Genomic DNA, 26,396 nt, shown 5'->3' with positions numbered 1-26,396 from the left:
TTTCTTTGTTTTTCGTTTTTCTTCTTGCTTGTATTTCCCAACCTCCACAATCAATATCGCCTCCTTTCCTCTCCTTTTTCTTTTCTTTCTTCCTCTCCCGCACCACCAGTAAACACCCTCAGTCCATAGCTTATTCTCCTTCTCATTTTCCTCTCTACATATTGGTGTCAAATAAAGATATAGAGATAAAGAAAAAGAAAAAGAAAAAGGAAAGCCTTGATGAGTTGTTTGCTTGTAGTGGGATAGTGTTTAAAAGAAGAAGAGAAGAGTAGCGGGTAAGAGATGAGCCAAGATAATAACCAGAAAGAGACTATCATGAAGGAATATAAAATGGAAAAGTCTCCTTTCACTGTATGATGAAAGGCTAAACTCATGTAAAAAGTTGAGCAGGTAATGTTCGGGAAAGTTCTAGTACTAGATAGTTCAAGGAAACTACATGCCTTACTGTTGTTTATAAGTGGTAATTCTCTCACTCTACCTTCTCTCTAATGTTCTCCTTCATTAGAAGCCAGATCTAATAAATCTCCTCCCATCGCCTTCAGAATCAATAAGGATACCATTTGTTCCAAACTTTGCTTCTGCAAGCCAGGGCATCGTTGCCACTCTTTCAGCCACATAAAATGCCAAATAATCTCCACATCCTACAATCGAGTGACCTACTAATCCTGTGCTCTAGTTGACCTCCAAAATAGGACCAATTTTGGTGATTCATACACTCATTTTGCTACGAACATATCCCAGCAGGACATAGGGCTACTGGTTGTTATACTTAATTCCATCATTACAATCTTAGTTATGGCTCATACCAGATTATTATGGAGCAAACCACAATCATAACAAATGGAGATGTAAAGACGAATATTTAGAAAATTCCACATCAAAATTGAAGCAACAGAAGATGTGCAACATTTGTCTTGTCTGCTCGAGAACATACATACATAAATGTTCGCTTCAATGCATTCACCGGTGCCAGAACAGATAAAAGGTATTCATGTGTAAGGTCATTGAGATCAGGTTCACTGCAAAATGAAGGAACCCTGCAATAACCTTTAGGGGAGAATTATTTTCTTTACGTCCCTTTTTTCCGGGGGGTGGGGGGGGGGGGGGTGTACTTAATCGGATTATAATACTTACCTTGTTGAAACTAAATATGATGAAAGCCTCAGCTCGGGGGGGGGGGGGGGGTGTACTTAATTGGAGTTATATAATACTTATCTTTTTGAAACTAAATATTATGAAAGCCTCAGCTACCAGAAAATTATGCAGACCTCAGTTGCCAGTGACAAAGTAACATACATTCATCTACCAGTATAGTTGTGTTGAATCAACAAAATACCTACTAACTACGTCACGAAATCTTTCCTGTTTCTTTAAAGTAACAACATGGGATAATAAACTTTTTCATTTTACTTGAATATAGTATAAGAAGTTCTGAACTGTAAGGTATAAGCCTATTTTAGTTACTTCTTGAGACACAGATTTCTTTCCTCTGTACTGCACTTCTCTCATGCTCAGGCAATTAAAGATATTTTATTTCATAGCACAAAGAGAGAAAAACAACAGCACACAAACTAAACTTGTGCCAACAAAGGAAACTTCAAAGGTTCTACTAGAGCAGTGTTGTCAAAGGCGCGCATAAGCCATGAAGCGAGGCTCAAAACACGTTGAGCGCTTCGCCTCGCTTGGTGGACGCTTTAGTGTCGCATCAAAGCTCTACGGCATACTTTTCCTTGCCAATGAGTGTAATCCTAAAAAGGCGACCTTAAACAATTGATATTTCACTTTATAGTGAATTTTTTTCAATTTCTTTGTCCATATAATTGTTAAACATGCTTATAATGATTAGTCTTGGACTACATGCATATTTTTACTTTTTCTCCCGTTGTGCCTTTTTTCATTAAAGCCCACGCTTTATTTGCGCTTTGCGCTTAAAGCCCCAACGGACCTTAGAGCTTTTTTGCGCTTTTCGCCTTTGATAACACTGTACTAGAGGTAGGTGTGCAATGTGTAGGGATGCCCCTCTATTATCTTCATGGATGTTGACTTCCAAGGGTACTTACTTAAGAAGCAGGAATAAACAGAGAAATTAGGCCTTAATTTTCAACCACTTTTCCTGCAAACACTGAAGCGAACAGATTAGATAGCTTGAAACATTTTAGTTTTGAAATAAGAAGGTTCAAAAACCCTAATGTCCACTCGAGACTCTCCCGAAAGTATCAAATCTGTAAGTGCTAACAGAGAGGCATTTAAGATCCTACCAGGCAGGTGGTGTTAGAAAATGAAAGAGCGATCTGGAGAAAACTTTTTTAACTTTGGGAACACCTATTTATTGGGTTGAATATATTTCTCCAACATGGGACAGTATAGCTTAACATTCTAGCCTGCCCCTTCAAACTCAAGGTGGGAAACCAACTTATGTCGCTTATTTTGAATAAAACTTGGAACAGAATAAATTTACCTGAACAATGAATAGATTCCTGAATAAGGAAACCTATCCTCCAACACGAGAAAGAAAGGTGCTATGATAATTTTCCCAGACATCACCAGTGTAGCAACCAAGTCTTAAATTGGCAGTTGAACAGTAACCAAAGTGGTGCCTGAAGAGAACAACAACCGGAATATTGGCAGGAAAGATGTCAACAAATTTTCTGGTAGCATGCAAGCCCAAAATAGTGGCAGGAAAGTGATGTGATGCCATGCCACTGATTACCCCAAGAACAATGATGAGAAAAATTTAAAATCGTTTAAGGAAAAACTTTGGGGTAAGGTGGATGTTGTTAGGGTCAGAAAGCTGGACGAGAAAGTGACTTAGATTTATACTATGATCGTAGAGTCTCTCATAACCAGCGAGAATATGAGAGATATTCTAACTAGGCATTGATATATTTAGAAGAAGATACACATACCTATGGTGCAATAAAACTTACACTAACATTCTACCAAGTGTAGCATAACAATAAAAAAGGATGAGGCATTCCCGTCGAAATATACTTCTTAAAATACATTCACTACCCTTAATCGATCAAGGGAAACTCAAATGACTAGCCACTATATTCCCTCGACAAGAATTATATTAAGCAACAATTTACAATGAACACAGAATCTCATATTAATAAAGTGTTAGCATGGACTTAAATGGAAAACCACCTTATACTTAATATATTACAGTACAAGGTAACCTCCATTATAACAATTACTCTATAGTAAATCAGATGCAGATCTGGGAGGACTGCACATGATGTGCCTCACCAGTATAAGCTTACAAAACCACTAAAGTTGGAGACTGTGACCTAATCATTGATAAGCTAATATCATATGCTATTGCGGATTTCTGTGGGAGCTCAAACTGTCAAGTTCGTCACACCAAAACACCATGTATTGTGTAGCTATAGCTTTTTTTTTCTTTTTTATAAGTCAATATAGTTACTTCTAGAAGTGAAATGAATACTGCTAGTCTGTAGTGAAGTCATGGATATTATGTTAAAGGCCTAGATTGGCTTAAAAGATTGTTTCTCCTGCAGACAAATGATGGGTGAAGAGCTATCTGGACTGAATGTCAAAGATTTACAAAACTTGGAGAAGCAACTCGAAATGAGTCTTCGTGGCGTCCGTATGAGAAAGGTATGAACTTTCACCTCCAAATGTGCCATATATTATTGTGTATAAATAGTACTGACGACCACTACTTTCTGTAGGACCAAATTCTGATTGATGAGGTGCAAGAACTAACCCAAAAGGTCAACCACATAACTGCAGCCACTTGTTGTCATTATCCTATGAATTTCTCTGAGAAGCTAAACTCCATCTGTTTCTTTGCAGGGAAATCTCAGCCATCAAGAAAACATGGAACTTTATAAGAAGCTAGACCTAGTTCGTCAAGAAAATACGGAATTGTATAAGAAGGTATCGATGTATATTACTAGAAAAGAGTTCACTTACTTTAGTAGATAATAATTTCCTTGCGTATTAAAAATCAAGACGAAAAACTTTAGTCATTCTGCTTCAAAATAATTTCATGTTCTGCCGGAAATCAGGTTTATGGAACTAGAGATGCAAATGCAGTGAGCAGAAATGCCATGAGTTCAAACAGTTTACGCGTCAATGAGGACCCTCATGCACCTCTTCATCTCCAGCTAAGCCAGCCTCAGCAACAACACTATGAAACACCAGGAACTACAAAATTGGGGTAATTTTCACGTCCATATAATTTGAATGCACCAAACAAACTATCGCTATCTGGACCCTTGATTCTTGTCTAACTGGAATGCTGCAGGCTATCACTGCATTAGTGGAGTTGATGCAGACTGTGCCATTAAGCGCTCTTCTCGATCAAGTACTCCATGCTCACGAATATATGTTAAAATTATTAAAGACTGGTATAGAACCCGTAGATGTCAGGGGAAAATTGGTCAATTGACCTGGTAAATGCTAGCAAGTTGGTATGTAATAGGTATCCACAAAACAGCCACCCAAATCATGTTTAACTATGAATAAAGAAAATGTTAGCACAGTTAATGTTCTTTAACTGTCTTGATATAATTTGAATGCACCAAACAAACTATCGCTATCTGGACCCTTGATTCTTGTCTAACTGGAATGCTGCAGGCTATCACTGCATTAGTGGAGTTGATGCAGACTGTGCCATTAAGCGCTCTTCTCGATCAAGTACTCCATGCTCACGAATATATGTTAAAATTATTAAAGACTGGTATAGAACCCGTAGATGTCAGGGGAAAATTGGTCAATTGACCTGGTAAATGCTAGCAAGTTGGTATGTAATAGGTATCCACAAAACAGCCACCCAAATCATGTTTAACTATGAATAAAGAAAATGTGCTTACTTCATGCTTGTGATGCATATGCCTATTAGTTAGGAATGCGCTTAATCTGACAGATTAAAGCTAATTATAAATACTATGCAGAAAAACTTATGCAGACAACAGTAGCATCTCAGATAAAATACTCGAGAAAAGCACCAGAAGCAAACAGAATAAGAGCAGACCAAAAAAATGACCAAGAGTACACTAAGATATACCTAAAAGCTGGATCAATATGCATTGCAAAAGCATCAGCAAGGAGATACTAAATTCATATTCACATCCATGCCGACTTTCAGCATCTACCTAGAAAAAGAAAATGTAACAGTAATATTGGTAAAGTCCTACCCAGCAAAGATGAAAAACATCAGTTAATGAATTCTTATAGTGGTAGGTCACTGAAAAAGAAGAAAAAGAATGAACTACATGAAAGACTAAATGATGGGGAAATATGCACGGCGAGAATTAGATCAGTTCAGTAAAGTACACGAGATATGCCCCGTAAAAGTGATCACCACATTGTTAGCTAGTTAAAAAATATGCTTAAGTGTTGCTTAAATGAAGTCATTTCTGGATTCCAAAGATCCCAATGCTAAAGAATATCGGACTGGCATCCACAATAAATGCCATCTCAATGTACTACAAAAGCCAAAGTTACCATAGAAATTTCAGTTTACTACCACAAGTTTGAGATTTGGTTCAAAATGCCATCTCTATTGGGATAATCCGCCACTCAAGTGAAATTGCATGTCATCCTAGAGTTAAACAATATGGCAAAAACTATTTTTACCCTAGCCACTTTTCTGGAAAGCTAGAGTAGACAATCACGTTTCTAATAATTTTCATGGGCAAGGAATGATGGATGAAAAGAAGCATGGACAGAGAAGCACGTGCCATGTTTTTCATTTTAATTGTTTCATCACTTAACCATGCAAAATAATGAGCAGACCGAATGGCATCCCATAAGATGCGTGACTTCATGATGTGACAAATTAACTGAAGTTGATATGGAGATGGACACAACGGATTAACATCCATATTTCAGGAAAAAATCAAAGAATTGTTTCAGGGGTACTAAGATACTACAAGAAACTGATGAAACAATTACTATTTATTGACTTGAATATGTTACTGCCTCTGCCTCAAATGATTCGTCATAACTTTCTTTTTATCAAGAACCAATTCAGCCAAATTTCGGTTAAGACAAAAAAAATGCAAAAACAAAACAGTAATCTCAAACATTTTATACAGGACAAATATATTCTGAAACTAAAATGAATTATATGCTCACAGACGTTTGAACTTTAAGGTGTTTAACATGTGTTAAATACAAAAAAAGTCAAAATTTTTAAAAGGATATAACTATCGATTAGTATTGTATGATGCAATTAAATTTATAATCTAGTCAAAATATGACAATACATCCAAAAAATTTCATGGCATCATGAACTATGCACACACCTTCTCACAAGAGTCCATGTCTATAAAAAGCTTTCCAAAAGGATGTATAGGAAAGACAAAGGTTAGGTGTTGCTTCTTGTCCTAGCATGTGGTTTATAATTACGTATAAGGTAAAATGCATTTAGTTTAATAATATGGGAGCAACATTTTCTAAGAGAAAACATAAACAGGTAATATTAATAGGATCACTAAGATTTTGCCATCTTATGTGATCCGATAACATCAACATCTACTACAATAATGGTACCTCAGCCCTCTTTGTTTCTACCTACCAATATGAATCAATTTCCCAAATTCAGGCAATAGGACCATGTGGTCAGAATCAAAATTTTAACAACATATAGTAAATTAGAACTTAAATATGGATTGGAATAGGGAGAAACACAAATTGTAGATGACACCCCTCCCCCTCTTCAGAAAAAAAACCCTCTAGAAACATATAAGAAGTTTTCTCCTCATACCGCTCAAGAAAAATGATTGATTCGAGATTTGGTCGGTGTAATCTGTATGGAATTCTGTCTCATAAACGACAAATGGGTCCATAAATTGAATGAAAACACATAACTTTGGGCATCATATTAGTTACTGAGAAGCAAAATTTTCCATGGTTTAACTTTAGATTTTTTTGTATGGACCAAGAAAGTATTTAAACAAATAAATTAACTATACAAGATGAATTCTACCTTGCAATGAAGAAGCCTAATTTATTTATTTATTTAGTTTCATGATGGTGGTTTGTGGAACAACTTAGGCCATCTTGACTAATTCATCGGGTTTCTGTTATCTCCCACCAACATAGGTGTTAGATAATTCGCACAAAGAACTCATGTGTCGTCTTTGCTGGAGTCGAACATTGGTTCTCAATTTGTCACTCCAACTCTTTGATGGCAAGACCACTCCCCTTTGAAGCTAGAGGGGCCTTATTTCATTATAGCGCAAGAATAAAGAAAGACCAAAGATCTGATATAATCAATATAGGGAAAGTCTATTGGATTATGAAACCCTACATCACTAACTTGAAGGGAAAATAACCTTGCAATATGTCAAAGACTCCTAATCAAGGGTACCTTGGCGTCGAAAAGTTTACTAGATGCGAGTTGGTATTCTAGTCCATCTTCTAGTACCAGACCATTGTTGTGAAGCTGGCCGTGTTCTTTTAATATGTGAAGCCACTTGTAGTTACATGGGCTCGTACCATCGGCGGATTGGATGTACATGTTGTGAGTTCTAAAAGATATATATCTAACTCTATCTATACTTGGTTTTCTTTCTATACTTGTTTTTCATACATAGAGTTCGTGAGTTAACATATTTCCAAAGGATTATTATTTCAGAGATAATGTCCACAGGAAGGAAAATGCACCACCTACACAACCATATAGCAGAGCACTAAGATTATACCACACAGGCATAAAGCATGATTATCTCCTTCTCTAACGTACAACCATTTTATATATCAATATATGGTTCTTCAAACTCCCGGAAACAGCCTCTCTACCCTTTTCGGGGTAGGGTAAGGTCTGCGTACAATCTACTCTCCCCAGACCCCACTAGTGGGATTTTACTGGATATGTTGTTGTTGTTGTTCTTCAAACTGGAATGATATATCAATAGGAATAAACGAAACAGAAAAACAAACAAACAAAAGAAAAGTTTACATGTGACAACAAATACGCAGGCACCAAATATTCAACAAGCATCCGTACGACCGTACCACTAGTAAAACTAATACTCCAGTACTCCTAAAGCTTAACATTGAATACAAAAACGATGCTTCTTAGAATCCTTAAAGAAATGAAACTCCAATAACTCTGAGCACAGGTGGATCCAACCCTCGGGTTTGAACATATATATGTGTGTGTGTGTGTCTGTGTGTGCGCACGTGCTCACTGAATTCAGACCTGAATCAACATATGTGAGTAAGCTAGAGTTTTTACGAGCAAAAAGTAATAAACTAAATAATGCGTGCTACAAAAGCAAATTATTTGATCGACTACTATACAATGAAAGAAGCGACATAACGGACCTGAAAAAACGAAGCGATGGCTTTTCCGTAATTGCTAAAGTCGTGATTACAAGTGATATATATTTCCCAACTTAAGATCTGCAAAAGTTCCAAAAAGAAGCAAAACATTAAAATAAAAAGGGATACAAGTTAACAAGTGGCAACAAAAATTATGTTACTATCAAAAGAATTACTATGTAAAAAGCATAAAGATATTGAGTTTCGCGTTTGTGATGTCAGCTGTGTTCTCTTGCGGAGCTTTTCTCAGGAAATAAACAGCAAAAGCTGAATTGAATCACACCATTAACATGCATTACAATTTCATATAGTGATTGATTGAACGAAAAAAGAAGAACGTTTAACAGAAATTGCAATTGCGTACTAAATCAAACAAATTGAGTAGAAGATGTACGGAATTTTGAAGAAAGAGAGAAGGATTTTCGATTGTATTTTGCTTCAGAAAGGGAGACAGGAAGAGTTGCGTTCATACCTAACAGTAAAATAGGTTTGATAGAGATGGAGAGAGCGGTCAGAGAAGATGGAATGGGCAGAGAGACGTTAATAAATATCTTAGGTGGAGAACTGGCTTATATACGGATGAAGTTCAGAACATCTGAGAGGGTACCGATGCGGGGTATGGGTGTGGGGTCGGGTTTATTTTATCGGCACTTGCTAAAAAAAATGGAATACAAGTTGGCATCACTTTTCATTTGCCGTAACGGCTTGTCTGGAGTCCAGCGGCTCTCTAAGGCTTTGATGTACTAGTACCTGCCACCAAAACATCGTGAAGGAAAACTTACACAAATGTCCCAAATAAATCTCAATTTACCAACCTCTAGCCATTAGTCATAAACTTATCAAAACTAGCCAACAAAAATTAAAAAACCAAATAATAGGGTTCTTTCTCTCAAAGAATCACATGCAAAAATCCCCTTCCATATTTTTAAGCGTGATTAGCAACATTAGATACAAGTCCAAAAGAAAATTTCATGAACGGGGTAGCAAATAAGGTGATGAAATACAAAAATGTATACAATATTTCAAAAATCTAAACAAAAAAGGAACTTCTTCAATGGGTATAGTTGAAATTCATTGAAAATATATAGATAAGTCAATATACAAAATTTGAGGAAGATTGGAGGTGATTTGGACTGGTTTTATATCAAAATTCGTAATTAAATCGAGTTCAAAAAAGTCTTCTGCGACACATGTATCAAACATGTATCACGCATGTATCACACATACAGGTATACATGGATACACAGTGTGATACACAATTGATACATATGTGATACACAAATGATACACAGTGTGATACACAAATGATACACAGTGTGATACACATATCATTTTTTTTTTATGTTCAGCTTTTACTTCGAATTTTCAATTCAAACCACCTCAAAACTTCACCAAATCATCCCAAAACTGAGATTCAAGCTCCTTAAGTTGTGCCCAATCTATTCTAATAACACCCACTCAAAACAAAGCAAAAATTTGATATTTTTTGCTACAAATAGCTAATTGGCTAATTTGGCTAATATTAGTAATATTTTATCAATTGGCCAATTTTTGTAATGAGCTACTTATAAATGGACATAGCTGGTAATTTTCCTTTTTCATTTAGACATTTAAACCAGGCCTCTTTCCAACTCAACTTATTTCGTAGGCGTATAATATACTAATTAGACACGTTTTGTGCAAGTGGCATATAGCGTGAGTTACATCCTATTTAAACGCGTGAGAAGGAATTTTTCCTTTCCCAATTAGAAACATAACGGTAACATCTGTGAAGTAAATATCTCTCTATTTAAACCCTAATCACTTTTTCAATTGTTAAAAATCCAATTTTGCTGCTCCAACACTTCTCCTTCTCTTCTTGGTATCAACTCTTTTCGTCTCTTCTTTCTCTCGTTTCTGTTGTTGCCGAGTTTACTTTTCTTCTCTTCTTTCTCTCATTTCTGTTGTTGTCGAGTTCGTTAAAGTCGAAACTTAGAAAATATCCATTAATGTCGAACTTATCGGAATCGACGAACTCGTCAATGTCACTTCGCGCTGCCGCTCGGATTTGTAAGTGTGGTGTTTCTCCAAAATTGAATACTTCATGGACCCAACTAAACCTAAATCATAGGTTTTTTGCTTGCAAAATCGGAAAGGTAATTTTTTGTTCTTAATTGTATCCTGTTGTATTAGTTATTTTCTTTAATAATAATTGATCAAATGTGTTTGTGATTTTTGTAGAAAAATGGTGGATGTGATTATTTCTGTTGGTATGATGATGAGATGGCTACTCAAGCAAAGAAAATAATTTGGGATTTATTAAGGAGAGTCAAAACTTTTGAAGAGGAGAAAGTTCGAGCAAAAAGAAGACTGATCTTTTTGGCCGTTGTTGTTGTATTGTTGCTAGTTTTATGGAAACATTAGGGCTGATGTCCGCGTGATCTTTAGGTGTTGTTGTTGATGTCTTTAGATGTTGGTGCATTCTTGTGTTTTGATGTGGTTTGCAGATTAGTTTGGTTGTTTTAGGTGTTGTTGCTGTTGCACTTTTGTAAACTTAGCACTGCAATGTAATGTTGTATTTTGAAAGTAATAAATATTTCAGCTGTTGTTGCTACACTAATTTTTTTGCACAGCTGACTTTTGTTAAAGTGTTGAAGATTGCCGCACCATGTTCTACTAAGAAAGTTGGCATAAGAAAGCCCATCACATGGTCATCAAGCTTATCCAAGATTGCTACTTGAAGCATTTGGTTAGGTACACTCAGTGCAAACAGAAAAGCACCAATTATAGGATGTTTGCCCAAAACAAAACAAGGCGTAGCAATTGTGCATATTACAGCCCAATGGATGTTAGTTGTACTCCCTATGACTACATAACCTAGTGCCAAAATAAACAATGCACCAATATTATTGATTACTGCTATGTAACATTAACACAAAGGAATGATCCTTACCAAGTTTAATAAGAACAGGAAGATTACACAATTGAATGGAACCATAAGAGTTTAATTCTTCAAAAACTAGATCCCAAAATATAATAGTTTACTGCTACCTTAGAGTCAAGAATAGACCTTGACTATAGATAATTGTTTGTTGCTACATAATCATATAGTCAAAAAATAAGTTCCTAAGATACTACTTCTTCTGAAGTTTGCCTTCATCTGCTGCAACTGGGAAGTTGTGACAGCATCATGACCCTTCCACCTCAAGCCTCTAGCCTTAAAACCAAGGTCTATTTCTGTTGGAGCTGTACTCTTATAAGTTGAACCACTTGCAAGAACTCTTTGGCTTGTTGTTCCGGGCTGCAGTTTGCCAAATAATGAAGTACAATCAGATACGACTTTGATAAATTCACCATTTTTTTCCTTTTGACAAAAAATCCTTCGACAGCTGCATACCCAAGGTCTTTAGCATAAGCGGACAACTTAACAACATTGAAATGATCTTTATCGATAGCAACGAAAAAGGCATCTAATTCCCTTTTATATATTGGGACAGGTTCTTCGATAAATGTACCCTCATGGTAAAAACGAGTTAAAATATAGTCATCCATAATATTCCCTTACATAAAACGCCAAGGGACCAACACAAAGAAAAACTCCCAAAAAACCCTAGCTTTATCAAAAACTTAAAAAAAAGCCCTAACTGCAACAATAGAAAATAAGGAGATATTGGACCTTTAAGCGTTGTAAATACCGTAAGAGATCAGTAGAAAATAGTAGATTTCAACACCATTGACGGAAAGAAGAAGAAGCTTGTTAAGCAACAGTGGTTTCTTTCTTTGTTTTCATCGATGGAAAAGGAACAGGTATAATTTTGTTTAGATCATTTGTTTATTTGAGTATTTGATTGGAAACAAGACTATATAGGTGAAGTGGACAATTAAATGATGTGGCACGATTTTAATGGTTATTTGTTCCACGTAGACGAAGATTGCAGACACGCGCTTGGTGTATTCATAAGCCTGCACAAACGTGTCTAATTGGTATATTATATGCCTACGAAATGAGTTCAGATGGAAATAGGCATAGTTTTGAGTGTCTAAATGAAAAATGGTGCCAAATTTAGGTGTCTTTGTATGTATTATGCCAAAAAAAAAGACGTTGCGATGCAGTAAGCTTCCCTTATTTTTTGGAGAGTAATGACAAGAAACGATTTGAGCCTTCGATCTTCACTTCGATATATAATGATGTAAGCACCATGACGCAAGCAGCAGGAGTAATCGAAACGTCTCGTCGGTACAGTTCCCTAGGCATTTACTGTATGTCAGTCGACGGTCGGCCATTACCGGCTTTGAACCGTCATTGCGCAATTATAAATACCCTTCTTCTTCTTTACTTTTTCAAACTTTACTCCCAAATCTTCTTCACTCCAGTCTTCGAAATCCATCCCCTTCCTCAAAGCTTTGTATTCTCAAATCTTCGGTTTCCTTCCCTTGTTTCATCGCAAAATTCCAAGTGCTTCTTCTCAGTTTCCATTCTCCTTCATAAAAGTAAAATGGCTAAGACTTCAAAAACAGTTCCGCAAAAGGAACCTCTTCTTCATCAAGGCCCGCCGGTGACGGAACTGTGGCAGAGCCTCCCCTAGAGGACTTCGTTCTGACAAAGTGCCCTACTGCTGCCGACTTTAAGGTAGAGAATACACCTTCGACACCGGGTCGATGTCGAGATACATATGCACAGTCATCGCCGGTCTCCTCAACCAAGTTAAAAAAGACTACAACTGTGTTGACAAGCACGTGGTGGTGCCCTCGCTTGAGGAATCAATCACTACTCATGTGGAAGGGTTTGTAAGTGTTTACACTTATCCTTTCACATTGGGTCCTTTAGACCCCATCATCATTGCCTTATGCAAGAGGTATAATGTGACTCTTGGCCAGATTATTCTGGAGGATCGTGACCCTCCTCCGATTTTTTGTAAACAAGATCTAGGGGCATCCTTTTATCCTCGATCACCTTATGCGGCTCTACAGTCCTCGACTTTATCGAGGAGGATTGATCAAGCTATACCGCCGAGCGACCAAACCCCCGTTCTCGAGCATAGACGAGACTCGAGACCAAGGTTGGATGGGCCGATTTGTCCGAATAAAGACTTCGGACCTAATCCCTGCCGAAGAGATGTCGTTTCCTGAAAAATGGAACATGAATCGTAAGTATTGCTTTGCCTTGAATATCTAACTTTGCCATTTTACTTCTCATCTTTTTTCCTCATCTAAGTTTTTTGTGTTGCAGCTGTAGCCCATGTGCCGGAGGTAATCGCCGATCTCAAGCAATGGGTCGAGGGCTTAGTGTCGCAGAAGTCTTACTCCGAGCATGCTTAGATGGAGTTATCAAAGGGTCAATGGGAGGCCCGTAACCATGGTAATCTCCTTTTCTTAGAATGGTTTCCATTCGGGCTTCGCATTGGACTTACTCGTCTTTTTCCTTTTGTAGGCCTCGGGAAGGAGGTAGCAATGAGGCCCCCCTCTGCTGAAGAAGAGGCGCTTTCCTCTCCACCTGCCCCGAAGCAGGTCAAAGAGAAGAAAAGAAATGGGGCTCCGAGCTCTCCAAGCCCGAAAAAGAAAAAACCGGCGAGGAGGCCCCATAAACCTAAAGGGAACGTAATCCGTCTAACAATGGAGTCAGTCCAACAGCTAAGGGATGAGGCTAAAGAAGACAAAGAAGAAGAAGACTCCGAGTTGGTGGCCCGTGTGCGAACTATCACCAAAATTCAAAGAACGACTGGGCCGGTGGGAGCTGAAACTGCTTTGCCTCGTTTTGACAAAGTCCCTGAGCCAGAAAGAGCTCAAGACGTTTCACCTCGAGGTGAGAAGGCCGTTGAGGAGGCGGTCGATGCTAGGATAGAAACCATGTTCGAGGCCCTCCGAGATGAAGGCGGCTCCCCCAAAGATTCACTTAGGGCAATAGAGATTGGAGATTCCCCCTCGTTGCTTTCGTTCTCTGATTCGATGTTCAAGGATGCTCAGGCGATGGAGACTTGCCATAGAGAAGGGCTCCATGGAGCAGAAGACCCTTTCCTTGATTACTTTGTTGGAGTGGAAGATGTCACCGGTCTGGGTGACTTGGAAGTGCCGAAGAAGGTCTCGAACGAAGCCTCCTCGAGCTTTAAACTGACTGATCAATTCTCGTCCCCCAATGTCGATCCCGGGCATAAGCGGTCCATTATCATCTCGGTCCTGGAGGATGCTCGGGTTCTTTCTGCCCCCGTAGGGGTGACTAGCTATCTCCGATGTCTGGTCACCGAAGAAGACCAAGCCAAGATGGACGAGGTGAAAGTTGCATGTTTTTTCAACGAGGCGCAGCGTGCTCTGAATCGTGTAAGTTTGAGGGCCATTCCATTAATTTTTTAAAAACTTTGAATTGTAGATAGTACTACTTTTCTTCCTTACTTGTAGCCTTCGGTGTTGCATCACGAGGCCTTCCTTCGAATTCGAGAGGAGCGCAAGGCTGAGGTTCAGGGCCTTACTGAAAAATGCAATACCTACAAGCTTCTCAGTGAGAAGCTTCAGGCAGATTTGGTGATGACTCGGGATGAGCATGCTAAGATGGCCGAGCAGGTATTCCGAGTGCTTCATGATAATGAAGATGAGTTGGAGATAACAACTAATGATCTGATTCTGCAGGTTCGACAGATGCTCAAATAGATCAAGGACTTTCAAAGGCAAATAGATGAAGTACAAGCCGAGGCTGAAAAGTTCAAGGGGTGTATGGACATCTTAGCTTAAAAAAAGGAGGCCGTCTAAGTAGAGTTGGAGTCGGCCGAGTCTCATCTTCGGGCTGCAAGGGAGAAGGCCTCGGTACAAGCAAATAAAATCGGGGAGCTTAAGTCCAATTTAGCCAATTTGGCCAAAGAGCTCGAGGTGGACAGATCTGAGACGTCTGCGGCCAATAATAAGGCCCAGGCTAATGCGACCCAATACAAGGTCGATGTTGAAGCCACCCTAGCGCAAGCCAAGAGAATGGTGGATCATGCAAGGTGGCAAGCTCAAAAGGAGGCCCTCGAGGGGGCCCGTGATCAAAGCTTCGATATATCTGCTGAAATCGAGATTGCCAGGGCAGAGGAAGCAAAGGCTCAGAAACTGGCTTTTCCCAAGGAAGACTCCGAGAATCCGAGTGTATCCGGTAGTGGAGAAGACTCTGAGGGCGAAGATACTTCTTCCGATAAGGATCATGCTGCTTAGGCTTTGTAATTTTTTTAATTTTTCATTTTTATTTTGAGGCCGATCAGCCCTTGTACAGAACTCTTAATCGGGCCGTATGGCCCTTGTAAAAAGACTTTTGAGATATAAAAACTTTCTTTCCTTCTATGGCTTCTAAATTTGCTGTCTTTTTGTTAATTTATGAAAGGTTCAAAACACCTTAGCATAAGATTATGAAGTTGTATTCGAGGGCCCATGGTTCGGGATGGTAAGGACCGATAATAAGCATTGCTCCTGACTGTTTCTAGTCTATGGACCCCAAATGATTATTCGAACTTGAGCTTATGTAGCCCTCAAGCTTAATGATCGAGTGAGGACCTGCTCGAACTCGAAATAAGGTAGCCCTTAGGCTTTCTAGTCGAGTGAGAGTAATCTCTCGAACTCGAAGTAAACGTAGCCCTTAGGCCTTTGTAAATTTTGTATTTGGCCGATCTGGCCTTTGTAAAATGATCATTTAAACATATATATATAAGGCTTTCTACCCTTTCCAGGTTTCGAATTTTTTCCTTTGTTCTACTGCTTGTATTCACAAAGGTTGGAATGCCTTAGCACAAAATAATAAGGTTGTAGTCGAGGGTTCGAACAAACCTTGCCTTTATTGCCCTTCTGGGTTAAGGCGTTATCGGGGTTCGGTGTTACCGAAGTTGTTTCCCGAAATATTTTAAGTTTAAGATTTTGACGAGGGTAGACTTTAGAACCGGTTGTGAAAGAATTTTTTCTTTTTCGAAGGCCCATTTTGCTACGAATTTCGACCGTCTCCGAACCGTGTTAAATTGGCCGTAGCCTTTTAGTTCGGGTGTAGCCTAGTGAGCTCGCTTTGCCGAGTTATCCAGGCTTGCCTAAGATAACAGTCCCCGAGTGGGTGTGGCCGTGGCCTTTAAAATTTGAGGGTTGGCGAGAGGTATTATGCCCTTGATGTTTTAATAGTTTGATCTATTCGAGTTTATTTTATGGATGGCAGTCCCCGAGAGTGATTATCCGGACTCCGGTAGCGATCGACATTTGGGCTTGTTTCCATAATAGATCAAAAGTATGGGGTTGTAAAGTGGAAATCTTTCCAAGACATTAAATAGTTGCAAGGAAAGTACTTCTCTTTATTCTTGTCAAAAATAATCATACATGCGTACATATTTCATGTCAGGGTTCGAGCAATCTATGTGGGCACGGTTCATTTTGACCGTTTGGCCCTTACAATAAATTGTACCTATTGAGACCCTTTCATTTCGAAATAATTTCCTTGCTAGAACAATTCAATATCCGAGGTTAATCCCCACTAGTATTCGAGGTTGATTGTAGAGAAATCTCGGATACTATAAACATAGTCTTTGATACCGATTTGTGATTGACCTTCTATTCCAAATTAGCACGATCTACTGTTGCCTCGTTAAAGACCTTACCGAAAAATCCATTTGGGACAAAAAAGATTCAAGGGAATAAGAGTGCAACGCGTGCTTTCAGACCTAAAAGCTTCATACCGCTCCTCGCCGATAACCTGCAAGTGTTAGTCAAAAATAGAAAGAATTGAAATGGGATCGTACCTCAGCAGTAATATCGTTTGAGATGAGCTACGTTCCAATTATTCGGTAACTGTTCTCCGTCCATCGTTCCGAGCTTATAGGATCCTTTCCATGTGATCTCGAGAATCTGGTACGGCCCTCCCAGTTCGGACCCAATTTTCCTTCATTTGGATTTCAGGTGTTTAACGTGACCTTCCTCAGTACCAAGTCCCCGACATTAAAATATCGAAGGTTGGCCCTTCGATTGTAATACCTCTCGATTCGTTGTTTCTGGGCAGCCAATCGAACAAAGGCAATTTCGCATCGTTAGTCTAACAACTCCGAGCTCGTGTTCATCGCCTCGTCATTCAATTCCTTCGTCGCATATCAGAATCTGATGCTTGGCTCCCCAACTTCGACCGGTATTAATGCTTCGGCGCCATAAACCAAAGAGAACGGGGTTGCCCTGGTACTGGACTTCGAAGTTTTGCGATACGCCCAAAGGACTTCTCTCCATTTTCCTTTGGCGCCGGTCAACCTTTTCTTGAGGTTTTGTATTATGGTCTTGTTGGTCGATTCGGCTTGCCCATTCCCACTAGGGTGATATGGCGTTGATAAAATCCTTTTGATATTGAGGACTTCGAGAAATTTGGTCACCTTGCTCCCGATAAACTATTTTCCGTTGTCACATACAATTTTGGATGGTATTCCGAATCGACATACGATGTGGTCCGAAATGAAGTCGATGACTTCTTTCTCCCTAACCTTCTGATAGGCATGTGATTCAACCCACTTAGAGAAGTAGTCAGTCATAAATAAAACAAATTGAGCCTTACCTAGTAAGGACGGAAGAGGGCCGACGATGTCTATCCCCCATTTCATGAACGGCCAGGGAGATAAAACCGAATTCAGCAACTCCCCGGGTTGATGAATCATCAGAGCATGCCTTTGACATTTATCACATTTTTGCACAAACTTCTTCATATCTTTTTCCATATCAATGCAGTAATAGCCGGCTCTGATTATCTTTCGAACCAGTGATTCGGCACCTGAGTGGTTCCCACATGTGCCTTCGTGGTCTTCCCTCAAAACATACTCGGTATCTCCCCGCCCCAGACATATTGCTAGCGGACTGTCGAACATCCTTCTGAGTAAGGTTCCATCTTCGGACAAGCTAAATCGGGCTGCCTTCGTGCGCAGGGCCCTCAATTTCTTTGGATCTGAAGGAAGTTTCTCGTTCTTCAAATACTCTATGTATTTGTTTCTCCAATCCCAGGTCAAGCTTGAGTAGTTTATCTCGGCGTGGCCTTCTTCGACCACTGACCTCATGAGTTGTATGACAGCCCCCGAATTGAGTTCATTGTCTTCGACCGACAAGCCTAGGTTTACGAGGGCATCGGCTTCGCTATTTTGATCTCGAGGTACATGTTGCAAAGTCCATTCCTTGAACCGGTGTAAAGTTACTTGTAGCTTATCCAAGTATCTTTGCATTCGTTCCTCTCGAACTTCAAAGGTTCCATTAACCTGGTTGACAACGAGGAGGGAGTCGCATTTGGCTTCGATCACCTCTGCTCCTAAGCCTTTGGCTAGTTCAAGACCTGCAATCATGGCCTCATATTCGGCATCGTTTTGTTAGTCAATTTTACAGTTCTAATAGACTGTCTAAGCACGTTACCTGTGGGTGGTTTTAACACGATGCCGAGTCCGGACCCCTTTACGTTCGAAGCACCGTTCGTAAAGAGGGTCCAAATCCCCGAAGATGTACCCGAGTTGACTAACAATTCTCTTTTAACCTCGGGTACTAGGGCCGGTGTGAAGTCAGCCACGAAGTCTGCCAAGATTTGAGACTTGATGGCTGTTCGGGGTCGATACTCAATATCGTACCCGCTGAGTTCTACGTCCCATTTGGCCAATTTCCCCGAAAGCTCGGGTTATATAAAATATTTTGAAGGGGATAAGTTATTACAAAACATATGGGATGACACTGAAAATATGGTTTTGGTTTCCTAGAGGCACTTATCAAAGTGAGTGCCAACTTTTCTAGATGAGGATATCTAGTTTAGGCCTCACCTAGGGTCCGACTAACATAATAGATAGGGAATTGCGTATCTTGTTCTTCTCGGACTAGGACTCCACTTACCGCTATCTCCGATACTGCTGTATGTTGATACCCAATTTTCCCATTATATATTTTTAAATGCATACATACTTTCAAACAATGCATGAGCATCAATTAATATTTTTCCATAATTTCTGCATTTTTAAAGGATTTTTAATTAATTTATCCCTGGTATTTTTATTATATAAATAATTGCTAATTGCATCATAAATGGTTTTATGATAATTTTATTGCTTAATTTTATCGTTTATATTTATAATTATCTTATGCATAACCCTATTTACATCTGTAGGCTATAATTGCAATAACTTTGCAATAATAGCCCATATGTGCATAATTACTTTATTTCTACAAGAAAATGACCTTTTATATTTTTATAATATTAAGTAATTATTTTGGATCATTTTATGCATAAATATTATTTTTATCATTTATTAGCTAACAACAACAACAACAACAACAACCACCACCCAGTAAAATCCCATAAGTAGGGTCTGGGGAGGGTAGTGTGTACGCAGACATTACCCCTACCCCGAAGGGGTAGAGAGGCTGTTTTCGAAAGACCCTTGGCTCAAGATAATAAAAAGAAGACAAAAGGAGAGGATATTAGATTCGTCACGGAGATCATAGGAAAAATAGGAACATAAAATGCAGAAGAAAAATGCAAAGCAAAAACGGTGGCTAGTAAATGGATCCAACGTCGAAAAAGAAAATAGTAAGACACGACATTGCCCCTAGCTCTCTTAGACAAAACCCTACCGGACTAGGCTCACAAAGGTACAAAGTAACGCAAGACTCAACTACCTCCTAGCCTACAACCGTGATACTCGACCACCACAACTTCCTATCAAGTGTCATGTCCTCGAAAATCTGAAGTCTCGCCATATCCTCCCTGATCACCTCTCCCCAATACTTCTTAGGCCGCCCTCTACCTCTTCTCGTGCCTTCCACAACCAGCCGCTCACACCTCCTTACTGGAGCATCTGGGCTTCTCCTTTGTACATGCCCGAACTATCCCAGCCTCGCTTCCCGCATCTTGTCATCAATGGGAGCCACGTGCACCTTCTCCCGAATATCATCATTCCTAATCTTATCCATCCTAGTGTGCCCGCACATCCACCTCAACATCCTCATTTCTGCTACTTTCATCTTTTGGATATGTGAGTTCTTAACAGGCCAACACTCAGCCCTATGCATCACGGCCGTTCTAACCACCGCTTTGTAGAACTTACCTTTAAGTATCGTTGGCACTCTCTTGTCATACAAGACTCTAGATGCTAACCTCCACTTCATCCATCCTACCCCAATACGGTGTGTGACATCCTCGTCGATCTCCCCTCCCCCGTGGATAACCGAACCAAGGTACTTGAAGCTGCCTCTACTTGGGATAACCTGTGACTCAAGCCTCACATCGACGCCCATTTCCCTCGGCTCAGCGCTGAACTTACACTCGAGGTATTCTGTCTTCGTTCTGCTTAGCTTGAAACCCTTAGACTCAAGAGTGTGTCTCCAAACTTCCAATCTCTCGTTAACACCAGCTCGTGACTCATCAATCAGATCTATGTCATCGGCGAATAGCATGCACCATGGCACCTCCCCTTGAATATGGTTTGTTATCGCATCCATCACCGGGGCAAATAAGAATGGACTGAGCGCAGAGCCTTGGTGTAACCCCATTTCAACCGGAAAATGCTCAGAGTTGCCTCCTACTGTCCTAACCCGAGTCTTAGCCCCATCATACATGTCCTTATTTTCTATAATATAAGGAACCGACACACCTTTTGCCTCCAAGCATCTCTAGAGAACTTCTCTAGGAACCTTGTCATACGCTTTCTCTAGGTCAATAAACACCATGTGCAGATCCTTCTTTCTCTCTCTGTACAGTTCCACCAACCTCCTAACAAGGTGTATAGCTTCTATGGTGGAACGGCCCGGCATGAACCCGAACTGGTTGTCGGATACAAAAATTGTCATCCTCACACTCGCTTCAACCACCCTCTCCCATACTTTCATGGTATGACTCAGTAATTTGATACCCCTATAATTGTTACAACTCTGGATATCACCTTTGTTCTTATACAATGGAACCACCGTACTCCACCTCCACTCATCCGACATCCTCTTGGCCTTAAAAATAACATTAAACAACTCAGTCAACCACTCCACACCTGCTCTTCCTACACACTTCCAAAATTCCACTGGAATCTCGTTTGGCCCGGTCGCTCTGCCCCTAATCATCTTACGCATAGCCCCCACGACCTCTTCGACCTCGATACACCTGCAGTGCCCGAAGTCACGGTGACTTTCGGAATGCTCCAATTCACCTAGCACAATATCACGATCCCCTTTTTCATTCAGAAGTTAATAAAAGTAAGTCTGCCATCTCCTCTTAATTTGGGCATCTTCCACCAGTACTCTACCATCTTCGTCCTTGATGCATCTCACTTGGTCCAAATCTCGAGCCTTCCTCTCTCTCAACTTGGCCAGCCGGAATAACTTCTTCTCCCCGCCTTTTTCCCCCAGTTCCTCGTACATGCGACCATAAGCCGCAGTCTTAGCCTCCGTGACTGACATTTTAGCTTCCTTCCTAGCTACCTTATATCTCTCCATGCACGCTCGCCTCTCCTCCTCACCTATGCTCCCAACTAACTTCAGGTATGCCGCCTTCTTTGCTTCCACTTTACCTTGGACCACTTCATTCCACCACCAGTCTCCTTTGTGCCCACCAGAGACACCGGTCGAGACCCCTAACACCTCTCTCGCAAACTCCCTTATGCAGTCTGCTGTCGCTGACCACATAGTGTTCGCATCCCCACTGCTCCTCCAAGCTCCCATAGCCGACAACCGGCACTCCAACTCTTGGGCTTTATCCTTAGTCAAGGCTGCCCACCTGATTCTTGGTTTTCCCCAAGCAGACCTTTTCCTCCTCTTTAACCTAATACCAACGTCTAGCACCAAAAGTCTATGCTGCAACGCGAGTGTCTCGCTCGAAATCACCTTGCAGTCCTTGCACAACCCGCTGTCACACCTCCTGAGAAGGAGATAGTCAATCTGGGTCTTCGCTACCGCATTTTGAAAAGTAATCAAATGCTCTTTCCTCTTTGGAAATCTAGAGTTCGCAATCACCAACCCAAAAGCCTCAGCGAAGTCCAACAACGATGTACCTCCTCCGTTCCTCTCCCCAAAACCAAAGCCTCCATGCACCTCGCCATAACCACATACGGTCGCCCAAATATGACCATTGAAATCCCCTCCTATGAATAGCTTCTCTGTAGGCGGAACCTGGCGCACAATCTCATCTAACCCCTCCCAGAGGCGTTGTTTAACCTCCTCATCTAGGCCCGCATGCGAAGCATAGGCACTAACAACGTTCAGGGTGTACTTTCCAACCACCAACTTAATAACCATCAATCTATCATTCAGTCGTCTAATCTCAACCACAGACTCTCTAAGTTCCCTATCCACCAAGAGAGCCACTCCATTCTTACCTCTCTGGACTCCTGAGTACCAAAGTTTATACCCGTCTGCATCCTTCGCCCTCGACCCTACCCACCTTGTCTCTTGGAAACACGCTATATTGACCCTCCTCTTCTGGAGAATCTTCGCCAACTCTATAGACTTACTCGTCAGTGTACCCACATTCCATGACCCAATTCTTATCCTATAAACACCCTTGTTTCCTTTGCCTCCCTCGCCTCCTGACCCACCCCCTAACCCCTGCCCTACCTCCCGCCCCACCCCCTTCCCCCCGAGGACATGACCTCACTCGACCATCCCAGACCACAGCCATTGTACCTACAGTAGACTAAGGGAAAATCACCAACACACACAAGGCAACAGACCAAGCTAGACAAAGACAGGCTGCAACTAAAGGCGCACTAATACTGTGGATAAACTAATAGGAACTAAGATTGCAACAATTTAACTAACACAATAAAGGGGAAAGACAAACAGGAGGTACCAACTCCCGCAAGTAGAACCTGGGAATTGTCTTGGTATATGCGACGTTGCGTCCACCTATCACGTTCTTGTCCAGCTCACGCCGCCCCTCGTTGACCCTCGCCGGGGTTGTTACTTATGTTTGCACACGCACGTACCGCTCACCGCTAATAGCCACAGTCCCTAACCTGAAATACGCACAAAACACCACGAAGACAAACAATGGGGGTTGTCACTGCTACCACTGGTGAGGCCCCACCCGTAGCAAAGGAGCGCAAAAATGTTGTAATAAAACCTTAAATTGTTTTTTGAGTAAATTAAATAATAAATAAATAACAGTCAAAAGAAGAACCCGGCGGCACCGATAACGAGAACGCATCCAAAATATACAAAAAATAATAATAAAATAACAATACCTAGATGCCAAATTAGCTAGGATAATGCAAATATTTTCATCTATACATTCAAAACAAAGAAAATTAGATTCTTACATGTATATTATTACACTATTAATATACTTGAAGAAATGTGCTTACCTTAGAAGTGAAGTAGCTGAAGAAGCAGAGAAAGGTGAAAGAAACGGGAGGTAGGGGGCAGATCTGACGAGTTTAGAAGAGAGAGGAGGGGAGAGAGGAAGAGAGAGAAAAGAAGAAGGAGAAAAGATACAGAGAAAGAGAGGAGGACTTACCTGTACCCGGTGAGAGGTCGCCGGATTTACGCCGGCGTGATAGTGGTATCACGACGGTGGAAGACGATATAGTGACAAAGTGATGGGTAAAGAGACGTTAGAGAGAAAAACGCAGTCAACCCGGATATATAAAAATGCTATTTTTATAAATTATTTTATCAAATTAATTGGATATTTAACAAATAGCCTCTTTTAATTTGATTTCTTTTTGCGGATCTGGCCCAAATTACTACCCCAGCCCAATTAAATCATAACCCATAACCTAATTACCTATAACCCGCCCCAACCCAGATGGAATCCTGGCCGTTATCTCAGAAGATCAATGGTCCAGGATCCATTTCCTTTTTTTAAAATACCAAAACCCCCAAACCCTACCTCATTTCCCAAATCCCGCCGCCCCTGAATCCTCTCCTCCTCTCTTCTCTCTCACCCTCCTCCTAACCCTAGCTCGCCGTCACCAGAATCCCTTCGATCCATGGGTTTCTTCTTCGATTCTAGGCCTTATCCAGCCTCCTATCTCTACTGGTTGTTCGACTTCCATGTTATTTGATGCAATCTCAAAGAGATTCGACAGAGACTTGGTTCAAATCCCTCATTTTCTCGATGAATCCGTCTGTGTTCATTCCTATGTTTGTGAGTAATGATATCTTCGTGTTTATGACTTCAAATCTATGGTCCAAACCGGATTTTTCTCACCTCTGTTATTTTTTTACATAATCTAACTATTTCTGGCTGCATCGTTCAGATCTCCTTAGATCTGAAGCGGTTTGAGTTTGTTTGTTACTTTTCCTTTAAGATTCTGCTGTTTTTCTTATTATTGTTAACCAATTTTTGTTTTTCCCTAAAAGTTAGGGTTTCATCTTTTTAAGTTTCTGCAAAATGTTCTAAAATGTTTAAGTGTTTAACTCTAGTTTTCTTCCTTTACTTTGCGACTGATTTTCATCCCTATAGCTTCACGCCCTAGGGTTTCTAATTATTCTGCTTGCTCTAACGTTCCCGTTTATTTTGGCTCTGTCAAATAAACTGATTAATTGGTTTACTTGCTTAATTAGGATTTGAAATTGTACTCCTTTTCAAAACTGATATCTCTTCGAAAGATTCTTACTTATTATTTCCTTATATATGATTCATAATTGGTACTACTTTCCTTAATTATATTACTAGCCTGATTTCTGGGCTTTGATTATTGTGACCGACCTATAAATGGTCTCTAGACTTATTTCTTACCTTATTAAACCTCAATTCTGTCCACTAATTGATTTCGTATGAGATTCTCCTTAATTTATGTGATATTTTTAGGATTCTGTCCTCTTAATTGATTGATGTTTAGCCCTAATTAACTGGTTAATTGATTTTGCATACCTTATTTGTGTGCCCTTGATTTTCCTACCTTACGTGTTTACTCTACTGTATGCTATATAATCCTTTCACCATTCTGATTTCACAAGACACCTACGCTTACAAGCACATATTGAGACACAAGCTCACGCTTATAAACCTACACTTACACACTTACACTCACACAACTTGAGTTCTTTCTATCATTTTGATTTGTTGCATTGTCTAGTCGGCTGAAAGCCAAGGCTAGACTCTTGGATTTCAATTGCCTTCACCTTCCTGTTTACTTTTTCCCTAACTGGTATGACCTGATTCCTATTATCTTGTTCTATTCTATATGCTTATGTAGTCAGTTTTATCACAAACCTCAACATGATTCTGTTTGGTACACGATTCCTGACCATCTTTTTCTCAACTGTTATGCCTTATTTCTTGTTGTCTCGCTCTGTTCCATGATGATTATATGATTAGTTTACTTCAAGCTTCGATATGATCTGTTTGCCATATGTTTGCATTCTTCCTGACTAGTATGCCTTAATTCCTGTTAACCTACTCTGTTCTATATGCTTGTGTGTTTAGTGTACCATAGCATGTCGAGCCCATGATTTCTTTTTAGTTCTTTGTAGATTAATATGCTTTAGTTCCTGCTACCCTGTGTTATGTGTTTGTTTGCTTGGTTATTTCAAACTTCAGCATGCTTCTGTTCAATATACACCTATATGGTCCTACCTAGTGATAATTAATAGACTAGGTAATCTTTAGTAATGTGAAACCTTGATGGATTCAGTTGTATGCTCCCTATTCAGAACAGGTTTAGGTATTGCCAATACGTGTGTTCAGTTTTGTCTGTAATTCAAGTATTTCTGCCCTTGTTGTGATTGCCTTAATGCTGGTATATCATCCATGTCTGAACTAATACCAATCTGATAAATATGGACTCTGTTCTGTTTGTAGTCTTGTAATTTGAACCTATTTGTTCCTCAGAAACCAAACTGTTTTCTAAAACTATCCGCCCCCCTTACATATACTATTTTAAAACTTCTACTCTTAGTTATCTAGGTTCCTACCACCTCCATTGTGAGCACTGCCCAGGGTCCCTGAGACTCCTTTGAACTCTGACACATTGGAGCTGGTTTGCAATCTCTTATGAATTCTATGTTGAATGTATGTCAGTCTAAGCATTGCCCGGGGTCCTTGAGTCTCTTTGGGAACTTTGACACACTGGAAGCCTGGTTTAAGGTGTTGTGGATCTTGCTACTATTTCAAGACTGTTGTGCTGAAGGCCTGTCTCTCTGGTTTATGTTGGGCCTACTAAGGCTCCCTATAGTGTAATGAATAG

The 26,396-nt window shown here is 40.1% G+C and overlaps 2 protein-coding genes and 1 long non-coding RNA gene across 12 annotated transcripts in view; 2 read left to right on the top strand and 1 right to left on the bottom strand.

Moving 5' to 3' along the window:
* The window catches only part of LOC109239512 (MADS-box transcription factor 23-like), a 38,307-nt gene extending 33,732 nt beyond the window's left edge, over nt 1-4,575 (top strand). For 4 of the 5 annotated variants that reach the window (XM_019406086.1, XM_019406083.1, XM_019406085.1 and 1 more), the window contains 5 exons: nt 3,522-3,621; nt 3,696-3,737; nt 3,820-3,903; nt 4,035-4,186; nt 4,274-4,575. In XM_019406086.1, coding sequence (XP_019261631.1) covers nt 3,522-3,621; nt 3,696-3,737; nt 3,820-3,903; nt 4,035-4,186; nt 4,274-4,289 — 394 coding nt within the window. In that variant the 3' untranslated portion in view covers nt 4,290-4,575. Of the gene's footprint in view, nt 1-3,521; nt 3,622-3,695; nt 3,738-3,819; nt 3,904-4,034; nt 4,187-4,273 lie in introns of those variants that run through there. The other variant, XM_019406087.1, reaches the window with a different exon arrangement.
* LOC109239513 overlaps nt 1-8,865 on the bottom strand; it is a 29,104-nt gene extending 20,239 nt beyond the window's left edge. For 5 of the 6 annotated variants that reach the window (XR_002069911.1, XR_002069909.1, XR_002069907.1 and 2 more), the window contains exons 1-3: nt 8,774-8,865; nt 8,305-8,382; nt 5,036-5,123 (exon numbers count right to left, since the gene is read on the bottom strand). This is a non-coding gene — a long non-coding RNA (uncharacterized LOC109239513). Of the gene's footprint in view, nt 1-2,458; nt 2,598-5,035; nt 5,124-8,304; nt 8,383-8,773 lie in introns of all 6 variants that reach the window. The other variant, XR_002069910.1, reaches the window with a different exon arrangement.
* Nucleotides 8,866-10,289: 1,424 nt separating this feature from the next.
* Nucleotides 10,290-10,832, top strand: LOC109239506. Its single transcript, XM_019406077.1, has 3 exons — nt 10,290-10,436; nt 10,522-10,674; nt 10,788-10,832. Exons 1-3 carry the CDS (start codon nt 10,290-10,292, stop codon nt 10,830-10,832), a joined length of 345 nt encoding a protein of 114 aa, XP_019261622.1.
* Nucleotides 10,833-26,396: the final 15,564 nt, after the last annotated feature.

The sequence above is a fragment of the Nicotiana attenuata genome, unplaced genomic scaffold (genome assembly GCF_001879085.1).
Source record: "Nicotiana attenuata strain UT unplaced genomic scaffold, NIATTr2, whole genome shotgun sequence".
NCBI classification, from domain to species: domain Eukaryota; kingdom Viridiplantae; phylum Streptophyta; class Magnoliopsida; order Solanales; family Solanaceae; genus Nicotiana; species Nicotiana attenuata.
Note: the sequence above shows the minus strand (reverse complement) of the source record. Positions and strands in the feature narration are given on the sequence as shown.

What these genes read in the sequence shown, in the direction of transcription:
- LOC109239506 (XM_019406077.1), top strand. Translation starts at nt 10,290, where the DNA reads ATGTCGAACTTATCGGAATCGACGAACTCGTCAATGTCACTTCGCGCT. An exon ending in TTGCTTGCAAAATCGGAAAG is followed by an intron (nt 10,437 to 10,521) that starts GTAATTTTTTGT and finishes TGATTTTTGTAG; the next exon opens with AAAAATGGTGGATGTGATTA. An exon ending in TCTTTTTGGCCGTTGTTGTT is followed by an intron (nt 10,675 to 10,787) that starts GTATTGTTGCTA and finishes TGTGGTTTGCAG; the next exon opens with ATTAGTTTGGTTGTTTTAGG.